Source organism: Myotis myotis, unplaced genomic scaffold (genome assembly GCF_014108235.1).
Source record: "Myotis myotis isolate mMyoMyo1 unplaced genomic scaffold, mMyoMyo1.p scaffold_m19_p_15, whole genome shotgun sequence".
NCBI classification, from domain to species: domain Eukaryota; kingdom Metazoa; phylum Chordata; class Mammalia; order Chiroptera; family Vespertilionidae; genus Myotis; species Myotis myotis.
The window spans coordinates 45,015,559-45,031,197 of NW_023416319.1; the positions used below are offsets into that span (position 1 = coordinate 45,015,559).

The window sequence follows — 15,639 nt, forward strand, 5'->3', positions numbered from 1 at the left end:
TGCCTTGGCAATTTTAGCATAGTTCCTAGGATATTGGTTGGCACTCAAAGGGTTAAACCCCCCTCAGGTGTGCTGGGGCACAAAGACTCCTTCTGGTCTCACTGTTTGTCCTAAGGGACTGACTGGAATGGCCCACATGAATCAGACACCGATTCTCAACGGCACAAAGCTGGGATTTGAGCCAATTTATTTGAGTCAGGACCTATTGCTACATAAGGAAGAACTGTGGGAGCACCTCTTGTGCTTTTGGGACACATACATATGAAGCAGCCTGGCCAGCGTGGCTCTGGTGGAGCGTTGACCTGTGAACCAAGGAGGTTACAGTTTGATTCCTGGTCAGGGCATATGCCCGGGTTGCAGGCTTAATCCCTAGTAGGGGGGGTGTGTAGGAGGCAGCCAATTAATGATTCTTTTTCATCATTGATGTTCCTCTCCCTTCCTCTCTGAAATCAATAAAAAAATAAAGATTTTTAAAAAAGGTATGAAGTAGATCAGGAAAGTCTCAAACTGCTGGTGGTGGTCGGGTGGGTGGGGAGAAACCGGGTTACTGGGCCTGGCAACACCTGCAGCCCCTGCATGGCCTGTTGCCCCTTAGCTTACAGGTGGCCCTCCCTCATGCTGAGGCTGTTCACCTGGTCCAATACTCTGGACTGGGGTGCAAGCATATGTTGTGAAGTGTGGCACAAATGAGTTACCAGTTTGTCAATGGTCTATGTACAGAAAATTAGACCTATCCACCTATGTGCACCTATGAGTGGGAGAGAGGATGGACTTATAGCCAGGGGGCTGAGAGTTGTCTGAAACACAAGGAATATTACAGGACCTGTAGGATTATGAAAGCTGCCACCTGTGGGCTCCTGTGGCTTCTAGCCTCCTCCAGTGCTCCCACCATCCTGGCCTAACCAGGTTGTAGCAAAACCTAATTGTATTCTAGGCTGAGGCAGTGTTTACTAGTGAAAAGAACACTTACTAGCTGAACGTGCCTTCATCTGTGGCTTGGACATCCTACAGGATTTGGGAAGGTTTAAACAAAATCACCGGGCTCCCTTGCCACCTCCTGCTCATAGGTGCTGGTGCTGCAAAGCCTGTCTTCCTCTGGGCACTTGTTAAAAGTTGCCGTACATACAGCTGGTCTGCTTCACACCTCTGGCCAGTGACCCCACCCAGTCCCTAACCTCTAAGTCCTCTTGTCTAAGCCAAATGGCCTGGTTTGCAGAGGTGAGGCCGAGCTGACATGGCAAAACATGGGCAAGTGGCTGGCTGCACTGGTCTCACCTCGCCGGCAAGGCCTGTTGTCAGATCCCAGATACGGTTCCCCACTGGTCCCAGCTGCACTGGGATTGAACTTCAGCCACTATCCTTCCTAGGAAGGTGTCAGGGAGACCAAGGTGGCTGCACCCATCTAGCCCTGAGCCCGGAAGTAGAGGTGGACCTGAGGAGCGGGGTCCTCTATCTAATGGCATGTGGGCAGGTCAATTAAGACTTGTACCCCCAGGCTCTAGTCAGCTGGAGGCTCCTGTGCCTGGGCCACAGCCCTGGTGCCTGGGCCGTCAGGACTGCCCGGAGGTGAACTGACCTGAAGGCTCCCTCTAGCTCAAGAAGCCGGCTGTGCTGGGCCTTCCCTTCCTACCCCACTTCAGTGGAAGCTCAGAAGGTTGTGTCTAGGACCCACTTTATTGACGGATTTAAAACGGGGTCGATGGCTGGGATTCCCAGGTCCCCTCCATCGAGGCCGTGGCTAGGGGCAGCCTTAGATTTTGAAGGCTAAGGTGAGGCCGTCGCCCAGGGGCAGGAGGCTGATGTGCACCCGGGCGTCGCGCAGGATGCGCTCATTCAGGTTTCGGACGCACTGCGTTTCCAAGTCTTGCGGTTGGGGTTGCAACACTCGTCCCCGCCACAGGACCTGCGGAGGGGCGGGGCGTCACGGGGCGGGGCCTCCGGGGGAGGTACCCGAGCAGGAGGCGGAGCGTGAGCTGGAGGCTCAAGACTAGAGCCTGGAAAGGCCTGGGGACTCGGCTTGAATACCTCGAGGGCGGGGCTTACCTGAGCACTGGGCGGGGCTTTGGGGCGGGGCCCAGGGAGGGGCCCACGGGAAAGAGACTCCCAGCCCGAGTGTCCTCCCGAGTCTCATCCTTACACTGAGCACAGCGAGGATGCCTCCGGGGCGCAGCAGCTGCAGGCACCGCTCGTAGTAGAGGGTGCAGTTCTCCTTGTCGGCGTCCACCACGGCTACGTCGAAGGTGCCAGCTTCGCCCGCGTCCAGGAGCTCATCTTGCGGGGGAGGAGGGAGGAGGGCAAGGTGGCTGAGTCCGCAGTCCCAGTGGCCGGAGCCCTGCCCGGGCCAGTTCTGCTGCTGTGACCACTCGGGGACTCCGGCCTCGAGGACGCCAGCATCGCCACCCTGCATGTGGCCGCGTACCGAGGCTGGGCAGCGGGGCTGGCATTGCCCCAGGCCCGTCCGGAGGGCCCGGTCACTAGCTGGCACCCGATGGCCCTATTTGGGAAATGGGGCGAAGGCCCTTTCACACCGGTGCTCACCCAGGGTTTCCAGGGCGGGCTTCAACCGAAGGTCAATCTTGTGTTCCTCTTCAGCCTGCGGATGGAGTGGGGTCAGGGCCAGCCGGTCCTTTCTGCCGGTGCTGGCTCCCGGGGGCCTGAGAGGGACACTCACCTTCCGCCATAGGGGCCGCCCCAGCTCCGGGGGCCCCGGGTTCACCTCGCAGGTCACCACGCGCCCGGCCGGGGGCAGGGCTAGGGCCAGGGCTAGGGCCGAGTAGCCTGTGAACGTGCCTGGGGACGGGGACATGCATAGGCTCAGGCCACCGTGCGGAGATGGCCGGTGACTTGGACCCCCAGTGGTCGCGGCCGCGCGCCCTACCCAGGTCCAGCGCCTTCTTGGCCTTAATGAGCCGCGCCAGGTTGGCCAGAAGCTGGGCCTGCTCACAGGTCATCATGGACTCTCCCCGCGGCTGCTCCAGCGTCAGCTGTGTGTGTGGTGGGGAGAGGGTCGCACCAGCTCTGCTGTCCCCCCAGGTGGAGGCCCCCCCTCCGCTGGGGTAGCTGTGGGCACCGCCCAGGGGAGCGCCTTCCCAGGGAACGCCCACCGCGCACCGCGCACCGCGCACCGGCCGAGGAGCGCGGAAGCCGAGTGGGTCCCCGCCCAGCCCAAGGTCATGCAACCACGTGGGACCCGCGGGGCTGGGGTGGGCGCCCGTCCCCGCCCTCGGCCCCGCTGACCAGCCGCAGGCTCCGCAGCGCTGGGTGCTCCCGCAAGGAGCGGCTCAGCAGGTACTGCCACAGGGGGCTGTCCTCGGGGGGCAGCAGGCGCTTCTCTCGCCGGGATCGCCGTGAAGAGCACCGTCTCCCTGCCGGGCGGGGTGCTGGGTCAGGGCCTGGGACTCCAGAGCGCCCGGGGTGAGCCTTAGCCGCAGCCAGCCCCGGGGACTCGGCTTTGCTCCCGCCCCGCCCCGCACGCGGGACCTCTGCAGAGGGAGCCGCTAGCTCCTTCCTACTCACCCAGGAAAAGGCCGGTAGCGAAGGCAGCGCCCAGAGCAGCCGATCCCAGGGCCAGCGCGGCGGGCATAGAGAGCCGAGGCATGGGCTGGATCATGGCGCGGGGAGGGCGCGGGGGTGGCAAAGTCACTTGTGCTGGGGCTGCCGGGGCCGCGCTCGGACCCTCGGGCCTTCCTGTTCGGTCTCGTCCCCCGCACTGCTCGCCGATCGCGGCCTCGAGCACCATCTGGCGGCCGCACAGCCTTACTGCAAGCCCTGCCCGAGAGAGCCGGTCGCCATCTGGTGGCTGCGCTCGGAACTTCGCCCGGCGGGGAGCAGGACTGCGTGCAGGGTGTGGGAGCCTGGGTCAGGGAGGAAAAATTTGATACGCTTCTGCCTCATCACTACCATTTCTGCTGAGACCCTTGGAGCACATGTGGGAGGGTGAGTGGGCCGTCGGTGTAGCAGGATGGTAAGGAGTAAAAAGTGAGGGAAATTAAAGTTCCTGAGAGAATTAGAGGAGGCCTTTGGGAGAGATGACCAAGGGCATCAGGTTGAAGGAGTGAAGGACCGGGTTTGGGGGTACACAACGAGAGGCCGATCGGAGAGCTCTGGGCCGGTCAGGTTGATGGGGCGTTGAGATGTCCTTATTTAGAATCCTGGGTGCCAAGGAGACATGAGTGTGAGATCTTGGGGCCCATCAGTCTCTCTAAGTCTCAGTTTCCTTTGTGAAAACGGGAACCACAGTCTTTTTTAAAAAAAATTAATTTTATTGATCTTTTACAGAGAGGAAGGGAGAGGGATAGAGAGCCTGAAACATTGATGAGAGAGAAACATCGATCAGCTGCCTCCTGCACACCTCCCACTGGGAATGTGCCCGCAACCAAGGTACATGCCCTTGCCAGAATCGAACCCGGGACCCCTCAGTCTGCAGGCCGACGCTCTATCCACTGAGCCAAACCGGTCAGGGCGGGAACCACAGTCTTATTGCAAATGGCACCAGATCCCACAGCCTGTCACACAGTAGGTACTCAATAAATGCCAGCTGCTGTTGCAATTGTAGGTTGGAGTGATGACATTTTGGGGAGGAAAGAGGTCGGAGGGCAGGTGAGGCCCCTTGCAGGCTGTTCTGCAGGGACACTGTCTAGTTAGCATTGGTTGAACACCTACTGTGTGCCAAACTCTGGGAGAGGTGGGAGAAACTGCCCTGGCTTGTATTAGTGAAGTTGGGTTCGGAGGCTATAGCAACCCCAGCTTCACAATTTCCTCTTCTGTGAAATGGGTTATTAATAGTCCCATCTGGTAACACCACAGGCTAATGTGGCCACCTGGGGCTTGCGAGGCGGGGCTCAGCGCCAGCAAGGCCCAGAGGCAGGCTTGTTGGGGGAGAGGGGCAGTTAGTGAGAGAGACTTGGCTGAGGCTGAAGAGCAGGCTCAGCTGGAGACAAACTCGGAACACTGGGCTGACCATAGCGGTGGGGACCATGCAGGGCCCAGTTCTGGGACGTGGCTCCAGTTAGATGCAGCCAGAGGTGCTGGGGGCCCACATGGGGCGGTCCAGCTCCTCCCAGTTCCCTGTCACCAGTCAAGCATCCTGCTCAGAGCCGCTTCCCCATGGATCCTCTGCATCCTGCGTGTCCCTGTGACCTGACTACGGGTCTCATTCCCCAGGGTCAGGCCTGAGGCTGCTGGTCCCCTTTCCCGGAGCTGAGCACACAGCAGGTGCTAAATAAATGCTCTGGATTGTGTGCTGGCGGTGCCTCGGGCTCCTTGCAGTCTGAGCTGCCAGTCTAGACAGTAAGCCTAGAAGCAGTGGGGGCTTTTATTGAGCCCCGGGCGTCCCTGTGAGGCTGTGGCACTGCTCCGTTTTCCAGAGGAGGAAACCAAAGCTCAGAGACCACCTCTCCATGCTTGCCCCCCAGGCCCTCTGACCCCACCCAGAGCCGGGACACACAGACAGCGGCTCTGGCTCCATGGGCCTCAGCTGGAGCCAGCCTCCCTGGCACCGCGGCCCGTGCCCCTCCCAGGCCAGCCGGCGAGTGGGCACTGGGCTCAGCTGGGGCTGCAGACCCCATTCTCTCCCCTGTCTGGGGTCCAGGTGTGACAGGTCCCCTTCTCACACCAGAGCCTCCCTCTCTGGCCGGGCTTCAGTCTGGAGCCTGGGAAGGGGGCGGGGGCGGGGGCCCAGGGGCGGGCGGGGAGGGGAGGCATGTCACCATATATCCCCGTCAGATTAAAAAACTAATTTGAAAAGATTAATGTATTCCATTCTTGTTACGCCGGCTCTGATACCTCTGGGCCCGCGGCCGTGCTGCCTCTGATTATTGAATTTTTATGGCCTGGTAATTAATTGCAGATTCCCTGTTTTGTTCTATTTCTTTTTCCCTGACATTTTAATTTCAACAAAAAGCAGTGGTCTCCATGCAGGTTCTCTCTGGAGATCCTAATGGTCTATAAAACAGAATGACTTATAGACGTGGCACCCACTTCAGTTGGCGAGCGATTGTTTGAAACCTTGCTGATCATGCAAAATTTAATTTTTCCACCTCCCTCCCCCATTTACTCCTCATTTCTTGTCTCTTCCATTGCAGCGCCAGCAACTCAGCTCACAGCGAGGACGGCACAGTGTCGCCTCCGAATCTGTTACAGGGCCGTTTCCTAAAGGCCAGGGGCCCGGAGACAAAGTGGGTTTTGATTTTTTACCCGAGAGGTGGCCCCAGAAGTGGGGGAGCTGGGCCTCTCCCCGGGGCCATGTGGACGCGGGCAGCTGCCCCAGGGAGGAGGCGACCATTTCCACCTTTCTCAGCTGTTCCTTTGCCCAAGTGCAGCTGCTCCATTAGGCATCATGGTGCCCACAGGCTCATGAAGGCAGAGGAAATGGGATGCTCCCCTTAGGTTCATAGCAGGAAGTCAGGGATATGACCTGGTCAATTCTTAGCCAAACCAGATCACTGGGAACAGCTGTCCACACAAAGGGGTCTGGAAGAGGCACCTGAATTTCTATCCTGATGCCCCCAACTTTTACTTCTCCTAGCCCTGCTAGCATCACAGAGGCTAGGCCTGGTCCCGGAAGGTCCCCCGGGACTGGCAGGGGCAGGGGCAGCAGAGAAAGGTCATAGATCAAATTGGCCTAAGGGATTGGAGCTCATGTTTTCAGGGATGAGGCAGGTAGGAGCGGGGAGGGCGATAGAGAGCAGTGGGGACTGTGGTGCTCCAGAGCTCATGCCCATCAGAAGGCATGACTGCAGCCCATGCTGCCACGTGGAAAGATGGGCGCAGGGTGGCCAGAATGTATGATTTCTCAGGGAAGGTTGGAAATCTGGCTTTTAATGAGAAATTTTTTAAGCACTGTGTCAGTCGAATTGAATACATCTTTTTTAAAAAATATATTTTTATTGAAGGGAGAGAGAGAGAAAAACATCAATGTTGAGAGAGAGTTATTGATTTGCTGCCTCCTGCACACCCCCCACTGGGGATCAAGCCCACAACCCGTGCCTATGCCCTGGCTGGGCATCAAACCGTGACCTCCTGGTTCATAGGTCGATGCTCAGCCACGCTGGCTGGGCTGAATACATCTTTGATCTGACTCCTGGAACAACTGTTCCCTCTGATTTAGAGCTTCGATCAGAGAAGTCGGGACACGGAAGTGATGTCCGTTAGGCCAGAAGGGCCTCAGTGGCCAGCCCCGCCCGTCCCGGCCCCAGGAATCCTCTTCCTACCTCTGGGCCCGTCAGCCCCTCCTCACACTCAGCGGGCTCCTCCTCAGCCGCTGAGGTGCCTGTGGGTCTCCCTCCAGCGCTTGCCTTCTTTCAGCCTCTTCCCTCCTCAGGGAAGCCGAGGCCTGGAGTCTGAACATCTGGGTGAAGTCTGCTGTGTCCGTCCCCCCGCACCCCCTCGAGGACGGCATCACTTTGCCTAAGTCTCCAGGGCCCTAGGGCGCCATTTGGAGCTGAGCTGATGCAGGAGGACCGCGAGTCAGGGGCTCCTGGGCTCCTGAGAGGAGTTGGGGGCCCACTGCCTGCTCCCCCTCCTGTGTGCTGAGATGCTGCAGAGCTGGCGCAGGCAGCGCCCAGCCTCTACTGCCTCCGTTTCCTCATCTGGACAGGCCGGGTGGGCAGGGACAGCACGGGCTTGGGGCTCGCCGGGGCTTGGATCATACATTGGTCCCACCACTCCCTCTGTGGCTGTGTGAGTTCAGCGCTCCTCACCTAGAAAATGGGGCTGACACTTCCGTGTTAGGGTTCTGTGCTGGGCAATGAGCTGCCACACACATGGTGGCTTAACACACCCACTTACTACCCCGTGGTTCTGTGGGTCCCCAGCCTGGCAAGGTGAGGTCTGGCGGGCCGGGCCCTCTTCCACGCTCCCTGGCTGTGGCAGATTCAGGTCCTCCCGGGGCTCCTCCGTGTCCAAGGCCAGCAAAGAACCTGGAACCTTCCAGATGCTTCAGATCGCTCTGCCTTCCCCTCTGCTTTTAAGAGCTAATGTGACTGCATTGGGCCCTCCCAGACAGTCCGGGGTCACCTCCCTATTTGCAGGCGAACTAGTTAGTAAGTTACCTTAGTTACACCTGCAAAGTCCCCCCTTGGCAGTGACATTGGTGGTGGACATCACGAGACGAGGGCAAAATTCTGCCTGCACAGCCTCCAACCTCTCCGGATGGTCGCATGGATTAAGATACCTCTCCTGGTTCCTGTGCCCCCCGCCCCCAGAACCACGGGGTTAGATATTTAAATACTAGGACTCCCTGCTGTAGCACCCACAGAATGGGAGGGGAGAGCCTTCCTCCTGGCACCCCTCTCAGCAGCTAGCACTGCCTCCATTTTCCAGATGTTTAAACCAAGGCTCCCAGGTGTCAGGTGATATGTAAGTGGCAGAGCGGGATGTGAACTTGTCTCTGGCTCAGCTTCCATAAAAGCTTGTCATTTCATCCCTGGGCCCCAGCCCAGAGCCCCTGGGTCCTCTGGAAATGCATTCAGCTCTTTGGGGAGGCACCCGCCATGTGCCAACAACTGACCTGGGAATCAGTTTATCTGGCTCAACCCAGGTGCTTCTGGGAGTCCCCAGTGCATATCGTGGGTGTGTTTTTCATGGTGTCACGTGTTTCTCTCCTTCTTTCTCATTGGGGTGGTTCTGACGGACACCTCGGCCCACCCTCAGAAGCCTTCCAACGGTAGACTTCATGGGGCCCTTTGCGGACTGGCTGAGAACGTGTCCCTGGAGCTTCTCTCCTCCCATGGAGACCCTGGCCTCACGGTGAGTCCTTCCTTCCCCCAGAGAACAGGCACACGGACTTCCCAGAAGGCCCAGGGCCCACGTCCACCCATCAGATGGGGGCACAAGACAACGCAAATGCAGGCCGTGGGTGAGCGCTGCGTGTGGGAACGGTGCTCAGCAACCAGCGTGGGGGTGGCGGCCGTGTCTGCCGGTGGTTGGCGCGGCCCCCGGCCAGCGGTGGGCTGTGTGGTGGCTGTGTTCTCACCAGAACGGTCCGGGATGGGCTTCCAGCTGCGCAGCTCCTGCTCGTGGCGCGCCAGGCCTGACTCGGGGGCCTGATTCTCGGGCCTGGCAGAGGCTGCTGCCTACGACAGAGTGGGTCTGTTTTTGCCACAAAGTAAAAGCTGCTGTTGGCAGGGAGCAGCTTCCCTGGTTTGCAATGAAGGGCCCCGCCTGGCACTGCTCCCCTGTGGGACCGATGCCCCCTCCTCCAGCCGGCACTGCTGCTGTCTGTCCCCGAAGCGTCCCTCCCCTGGCCTTGCCAACAGGAGCCTGACACTCACTGTTCAGGCAACAGCATGCCCAGCCCTGGGGGGTGAAGTGTGATCCCAACCATCCCAGTCCTCTTTGCAAGGGTCTGCTCTCACCCGCTCCTGCAGTTCATTTCTGGCCAGAGATGAAGGGGTGCCTCTCAGGACATTTTCCTCCCTGATAATAAGAAACCCCTGTTCTTGCTTAGCCTCTCTTACCTTGAATGGGGTTATGTAAGATGAAATGGTTGGGACCATAGCAGCCATCTTGTGGCCATGAGGCAACAAGGTTAAGGCTTAAAACACCAGCCTGGCTGGTGTGGCTCAGCTGGAATGTCATCCCTATACCGACAGGTTGTGGGCTCAATCCCCGGTTGGGGTGTGTACGAAAGGCGATCAATCAAAATTGATGTCCTCTCTCACATCGATGTTCCTCTCTCTCTCTCTCTCTCTCCCTTCTCCTCTTTAAAGTCCATAAGCATACCCTCAGGTGAGGATTAAAACAAACACACACAAAATCCCCAAATCATGCCCCCCAGAGTGAGGCTGGCAAGAGGAAAGGTGGCGTGTTGGTCCTTGGAGACATCACTGGCCATTGAACCACCACCAGCAACTGTCTACCTCCAGACTACTCGTCACCTGAGAAAATGGAGCCTTTGTGTTTAAGCATTTTTTCCATTGATTGTGTTTTTAGAGAGAGTGGGAGGGAGAGAGGAGGGGGTGGCGAGAGAGAAACATCGATGTGAGAGCGACATCAGTCGGTTGCCTCCTGCTCAGACCAGGGCCAGGGATTGAACCTGCAACCAAAGTACGTGGTCTTGACTGGGAATCGAACCCGAGACCCTTTGGTCCCCGAGCCGACACTCTACCCACTGAGCAGCCCGATTAGCTGCATAATGTTTTACTTGACGCTCAAAGTGTTCCTGGCTGATACAGGCCCAGAGCAGGCCTGGCCTTCGTGGTGGGGAGGCTTAGAGTTGGTACTGAGGTAACCCTGCTTCCTTTTCTTCAGGCACAGGGCCCGGCTCTTGCCTGAGCTTGAGATCATGCCCTCAAAGCGAGGCCTCGTTTTCCCTGGGAGCGAGCGTTCTCGCAGGAGACGCCCCATCCAAAGACTCCGGGCAGGCCAGCCCTCCCCACCCGGCGCATCCACATGCCTGCGCTGGGCACCCCCTCTGTCCTGCTGGGGCCCCGCGGCCTCTCCTCAAGCCCCATCCCTGGTGAGGAAGGGGCGCGCCCACACTCCACAGGGGGCTCTCAGAGGAAGGGACTCACCCAAGGCCCCACAGCAGGACGTGGGGGTCGGCTCCAGGTCTGTGTGGCCCTCAGCCCGGGGTCTCACCCCTCCCGGGGGCCTCCGTGTGCCTCAGAGCCAGGGGGCAGTGGACGGCCAGCTGGGTGGGAGCTCCCGGGCAGCTTGCTGGGGACGGGGCTGGGGAGCCCGTGTCCTCCTGGCATCGTAGTCGGGGCCGTGCCGTGAACATGCTGCATACCAGCCCCACGTTTGGCTTCTAGAATAAGCACCTCATTTTCTCGCTCGTGGCTCAGAGGTCAGCCGGGGTGCTGCTGCTTCAGGTGGTGGGTTCAGACATTCCAACCCGGGACGCTCTTGCCCAGCGGACAGTGCAGGTGTGAGGGGCCCACCACGCGAGCTTTTAAGGCCACAGCACCACCTGGCCAGGGTGTGTGCTCTCCCCTCCGTGGGCTGGCCCTGAGAGGGCGCAGGGCAAAGGGTGGGGACGTGGAACCCTGCTGCTGGTGGTGGAGTGCAGTCGGGGGCAGCAGGCCCATCTACACACAGATCCCAAGGGCCCCATGGTGTCCCCAACGCTCAGTGCAGAGACCCGCCCTGGGCACGGCCTCTGCTGGGGCAGGCAGGCCAGGGCGGCTGCCGGATGCAGGAGCTAAGATTTTCCCATCAGCTTAGCCTCAGAGGAAGAACCTGATGCTCGGGAGTTGCCCCAGGTTGCAAGGCTCCCCCGCCTCCACCCACCTCCCCGCCCCCCTCAAACCAGGCAGGAGAGGGAGCGGAGGGGTCAGGCTCAGCGTCCCTGGGTCCAGCCCCGAGCACCTGCCTCCCGGCACAGGAGAAACCCCAGCCCTTTCTTTCCCCAGCCGCCCTCGGCTCAGCACGCGCCCGTTTCCCCAAGACAACGGGGAACAGCCCGGGACTCGGGTCTGGGGCTCAGGCTGCGAGCAGGGGACTGCTCAGCGCTTGTTTACATCCGCAGCCCCAGGCTGGCCTGGGGACATACTTTGTTTTGCTTGATGAGTGTTTGGTTTGTTTGCATGGAGCCAAAGCTAAACAGTTGGAAAATTTCACAAAGAATTGAGATTTGATTTCCATTTCCGTTGAAAATGCGGAATATTTGACAAAACTGGACCCATTTTGCTGCATGGCGAGTCTGCCAGGACTGACTGCATGTTCCTGCCCCCATGCCCACCCCCACACGGGTCCTGGGCTCATGCCCCAGTCCCCACCACTCCCTGCTGCCTCCAACAACAGATTTCACTCATATTCCTTACTGGTCTTTGTGCTGCTGGCACGGGAGCTGTAACCTCTGATTTAATCCACTCCCAGCGAGGGAGAGCCCAGCATGGAGCAATACCAGCCCGGGGTACGGGTCAGGGGGTTTTATTTCCCTTTTCTCTTCCTCAGCCAGAACTTCATCTGGAGCCCAGAGAGTAGTCCTCCCGGCCCCCACCAGGAGCCCAGTCTCTGCCGCCCGTTCCCATTGGTTCAGTTTGGGGTCCTCTCCCTCGAGGCAAAGCTGTTCCCGTCCTGACAGGTTCACAATTGCCACCCTGAAGGGAAAATCCAAGTTGAAATGGATGGAAGCTCTGGGAGAGGTATGGAGACCCAGGTCCTCGAGCCACCAGTACATTGGGACGCCCCCTAAATGTGTGGACATGCGATACTAGCTGCTGCTGCTTACATCACACTTGCTGTATGCCAGCCGCTTCTTGTAACTTCACAGGAAGTCACTTCATTCTCCTATTTATCCCCAGGTTACAGGTGAGGAGTGGCAGCACAGAGAGATGAAGCAACCTGCCTGAAGTCGCACAGTTTATAAAATGGAAGCGTTGGGATTTGAACTCAGATCCTCTGATTTCTGGGCTTACAGTTCTTACCCACTAAGTATCCTACAGGAAGTGCCTATTGAGACAGCTGCTTTTCCTGTAATGTCGCATTTCATTCTCAGACTTGCTCCACCAAGCCAAGTAGGGTTTGGCGGTGACAGAAAACTCCAAAAGACCAGACTTAACCCAGAGAGAAGTTAATTCCTATTTTATGTAGATACAACCTGGAGGTGGTAAGGAGGCTCCAGGGCCAACAGGGACTCAGGCTTCTGCTCCGTTGTGCTGCCATCCTCGTCATGTGGCTTCTCCTCATGGAGCAAGATGGCTGCTTGAGCTCCAGCCATCGAACCTTTATCCCAGTTTTCAGGAAAAAGGAAAAGGGAAGATAGGACTCACCCCCTTCCTTTAAGGACCTGTGTCCTGAGTTTCACAGGGTACTTCTACCCGAATTCTTTTGACTAGCACTGGATCACATGGGCACGCTTCAGCCTAGAGGTAGTCTTGATTCCAGAGGGTCATGTGCTCAAGGAAAAACCAGTTCTGTCATTAGACTTCAAGGGGAGAATGGATCCGGGGAGCATTTGGCTTCATGGCTGCACTTTACAGATAAGGACACTGAGGCTCAGAGAGGTGAATGCCCTGCTGGAGGTCACAGCCAGGAGCTGGAGCCTGGGCCTCTGTCCCCGGGCTATTTGGAGCAGGTGGGCTCCCAAAACACACTCTACCAGTTTCCTGGGGGGCAGGGGGACTTAGGAGGTCTGTGCATATGTACACAAGCCTTCCCCGAGGTCCCAGGTCCTGCCAGCTACACCCTCCTGTGCCTCAAGCCCTGGCAGCCTCTCTGGGCCCAGATCCGTCATCCCGTCATCCTGGCCCCGGCCCTGCCCGGGGCCTGACTCCATCCATCCCACTAATGCCCGCATCGACTGTGCTCGGGCACATTCCTGAGGCGGCCTCAGAGCGCTGAATAATTCAGGCCTGTGTAATGGGATAATGAATTCACTGGCACCCAGTGTGGTCTCAGGACTTACATTTCAAGAAATACTGACTCCCCGGGCCGCTCAGCAGGCTGGGAACACACACAAACCAAAACACTTGCTTCTGCCCACCTGGTGGGGTCCAGGGCTGTTGAGTGGAGATGTGGAGACCCCACTTTGTTCTCCATGGTTCTTTCTTTTTTCCAAGATTTACTTAAATTGTCAATTCTATTGGGGTGACATTGGTTAAGAACCTTATGTAGGTTTCAGGCGTGCCATTCTGTAATACTTCACCTGTCTATGATGTTGTGTGTGCCCCGGCCCAAGTCCAGTCTCCTGCTCTCAGTGGGTCAGCTGGCCCCCAGCTGGGACGACTTTCTGATGCAGCTCGCACCCCTTTCCTCTCCTGCACCCTCACCTCCCGCTTCCTCAGAGCCTCCCCAGTCCACCATCTGACTAGGAATCCCCGACGCAGGCTCTGATTCTGGGAAACCCACCCGAGACCTGTATTTCCTGGTCCAAGCCCCCCTTTCTGAGGACCCCCCCGGAGCACTAAGGGGGCTCAGAGCCAGGGCTCCTCAGCCCCGGCTCTGCTGTGTGGACTGTGAGGCAATCACGTCGCTTCCCTGGGCCTCTGTCCCCCCCCCCCCCCCCCACATGCGGTTGGGTTGGGGGAAGGCCCTCAGGTTCCTTCCAGCTAGAAGGCCTGTGATGGGCCTTAGGTACCAGAAAGCCTTCTCCTGCCTGCCTAGCCCCACGGGTGTGCATGTGGATCCTACCAGCGGGGCACCACCTGTTCTGTGGAGGCTTTTTTAAATGTAAAGGCATCTGATACAGGCATCTGAGGTGGAAATGAGTTTCCTGTTGGGCAATCTTGCCGCAGGGCAGAATCTGCTCAGGTGGGGAGCCTTGAATCCCCTACAGTGGGACCCACCACCTGAAGGGGGTTTATTATGAATATATCCCTTCTTTCTTTAGTTGTTGTTAATCCTCACCTGAGGATATTTTTCCATGATTTTTCCCCCATTGATTTTTAGAGAAAGTGGAAGGGAGAGAGGAAGTGGGTGGAGAAAGGAAGGAGGGGGAAAGAGAGGGAGAGAGAAACATTGATGTGAGAGAGACAGAGCTTGGTTGCCTCCCACATGCACCCGACACGGGCAGCGGAACAAGCCTGCAGCCCAGGTAGGTGCCCTTGACTGGGAATCGAACCTGAGACCGTTTGGTGCTGGGACCGATGCTCTACCACTGAGCCACACCAACCAGGGCTCCCTTCTTCTTCTTTTGTTAACCCTCAACCGAGCAGATTTTTCCATTGATTTTTAGGGAGAGTGGAAGACAGAGGGAGAGACAGAGAGAAACGTTGATGTGGGAGAAACACATCGATTGCTTGCCTCCTGCAGGAGCCCTGACCAGGGTCTGGCTGGGGAGGAGCCTGCAACCGAGTTACATGCCCTTGACCAGAGTTGAACCTGGAACCCTTTGGTCCGCAGGCCGATGCTGTATCCACTGAGCCAAACCAGCTAGGGCCGTTCTTCTTTTGAACGTGGTACATGACATCTGGAGCTGCAGCAGCTACCTCTCCACCACGAGGAAACAGCAGGAGATGTAAATAACAAACTAAGCATGGTGAGTACACACATAGAAAGAAACTGGTTTTCAATAGCATTTCTGAATCATTGCACAAAACCTAAAACCTCCTACTCCTACTTAAGTGTCTGTATTGCTCAAGCAAGTCTTGGTTGACTTTTCTGTTATTTGCAGCCCAAAGCATTCCAAACAAATCAACAGTCTTTATCTAATTGAATCACTTTTTTTCTTTCTTTATTGATTAAGGTATTACATATGTGTCCTATTTCCTTTGACAGGAAAGCAGCCTCCACAGACTCAGCATAACTAGAAGTGCACATCTCCTTATGAACAGGGTGGGGTGGGGTGGGGTGGGGTGTGGGTGAGGAGAAGATTCTGTCTATCTGTCTATCTATCTAAATTAATTAAATTTATTGGGGTGACTGGTTAATAAAATTATGTAGGTTTCAGGGGTACAGTTCTGTAATACATTATCTGTGTGTTGTATTGTGTGTTCACCAAGCCAAGTCTCCTTCCATCACCATTTATCCCCCTTTTACCCTCTCCTACCTCCCCACCCCCTTTCCCTGTTGCCCATGCTGTTTCTAAAGACTCATGAGAAGGCAGAGAGTTGGCTAGCTGGGGGAGTGACTGCTGCAGACCCTGGGACTGAGCCCCCACCTCAGGGGGGTTATCCTCCATGTGGAACCTTCTCTGAGGGCCTCTTTTTTGCTCAGGTTAGTGGGGAAGGCAGGGTCAGAAAAGGCCTCAGACGA

The 15,639-nt window shown here is 57.5% G+C and overlaps 1 protein-coding gene and 1 long non-coding RNA gene across 4 annotated transcripts; one reads left to right on the forward strand and one right to left on the reverse strand.

Annotated features, from left to right (window-relative positions):
* Positions 1-1,651: 1,651 nt before the first annotated feature.
* Positions 1,652-3,728, reverse strand: COMTD1 (catechol-O-methyltransferase domain containing 1). The gene is made up of 7 exons (XM_036337191.1): positions 3,517-3,728; positions 3,238-3,365; positions 2,879-2,984; positions 2,672-2,790; positions 2,539-2,593; positions 2,138-2,271; positions 1,652-1,903 (listed from the first exon to the last, which is right to left on the reverse strand). Exons 1-7 carry the CDS (start codon positions 3,608-3,610, stop codon positions 1,751-1,753), a joined length of 789 nt encoding a protein of 262 aa, XP_036193084.1. The 5' UTR covers positions 3,611-3,728; the 3' UTR covers positions 1,652-1,750.
* On the forward strand, positions 2,779-15,230 carry LOC118670179. Of its 3 annotated transcripts, none has more exons than XR_004972248.1 (5): positions 2,779-3,288; positions 8,653-8,748; positions 11,903-12,089; positions 14,788-14,923; positions 15,163-15,230. It is a non-coding gene; the product is annotated as an uncharacterized LOC118670179 (long non-coding RNA). The 3 variants fall into 3 exon arrangements; XR_004972247.1 differs by having other exon boundaries at positions 2,780-3,288; positions 11,899-12,089; XR_004972246.1 differs by lacking the exon at positions 11,903-12,089 and having other exon boundaries at positions 2,791-3,288.
* The last annotated feature ends 409 nt before the right edge of the window (positions 15,231-15,639 follow it).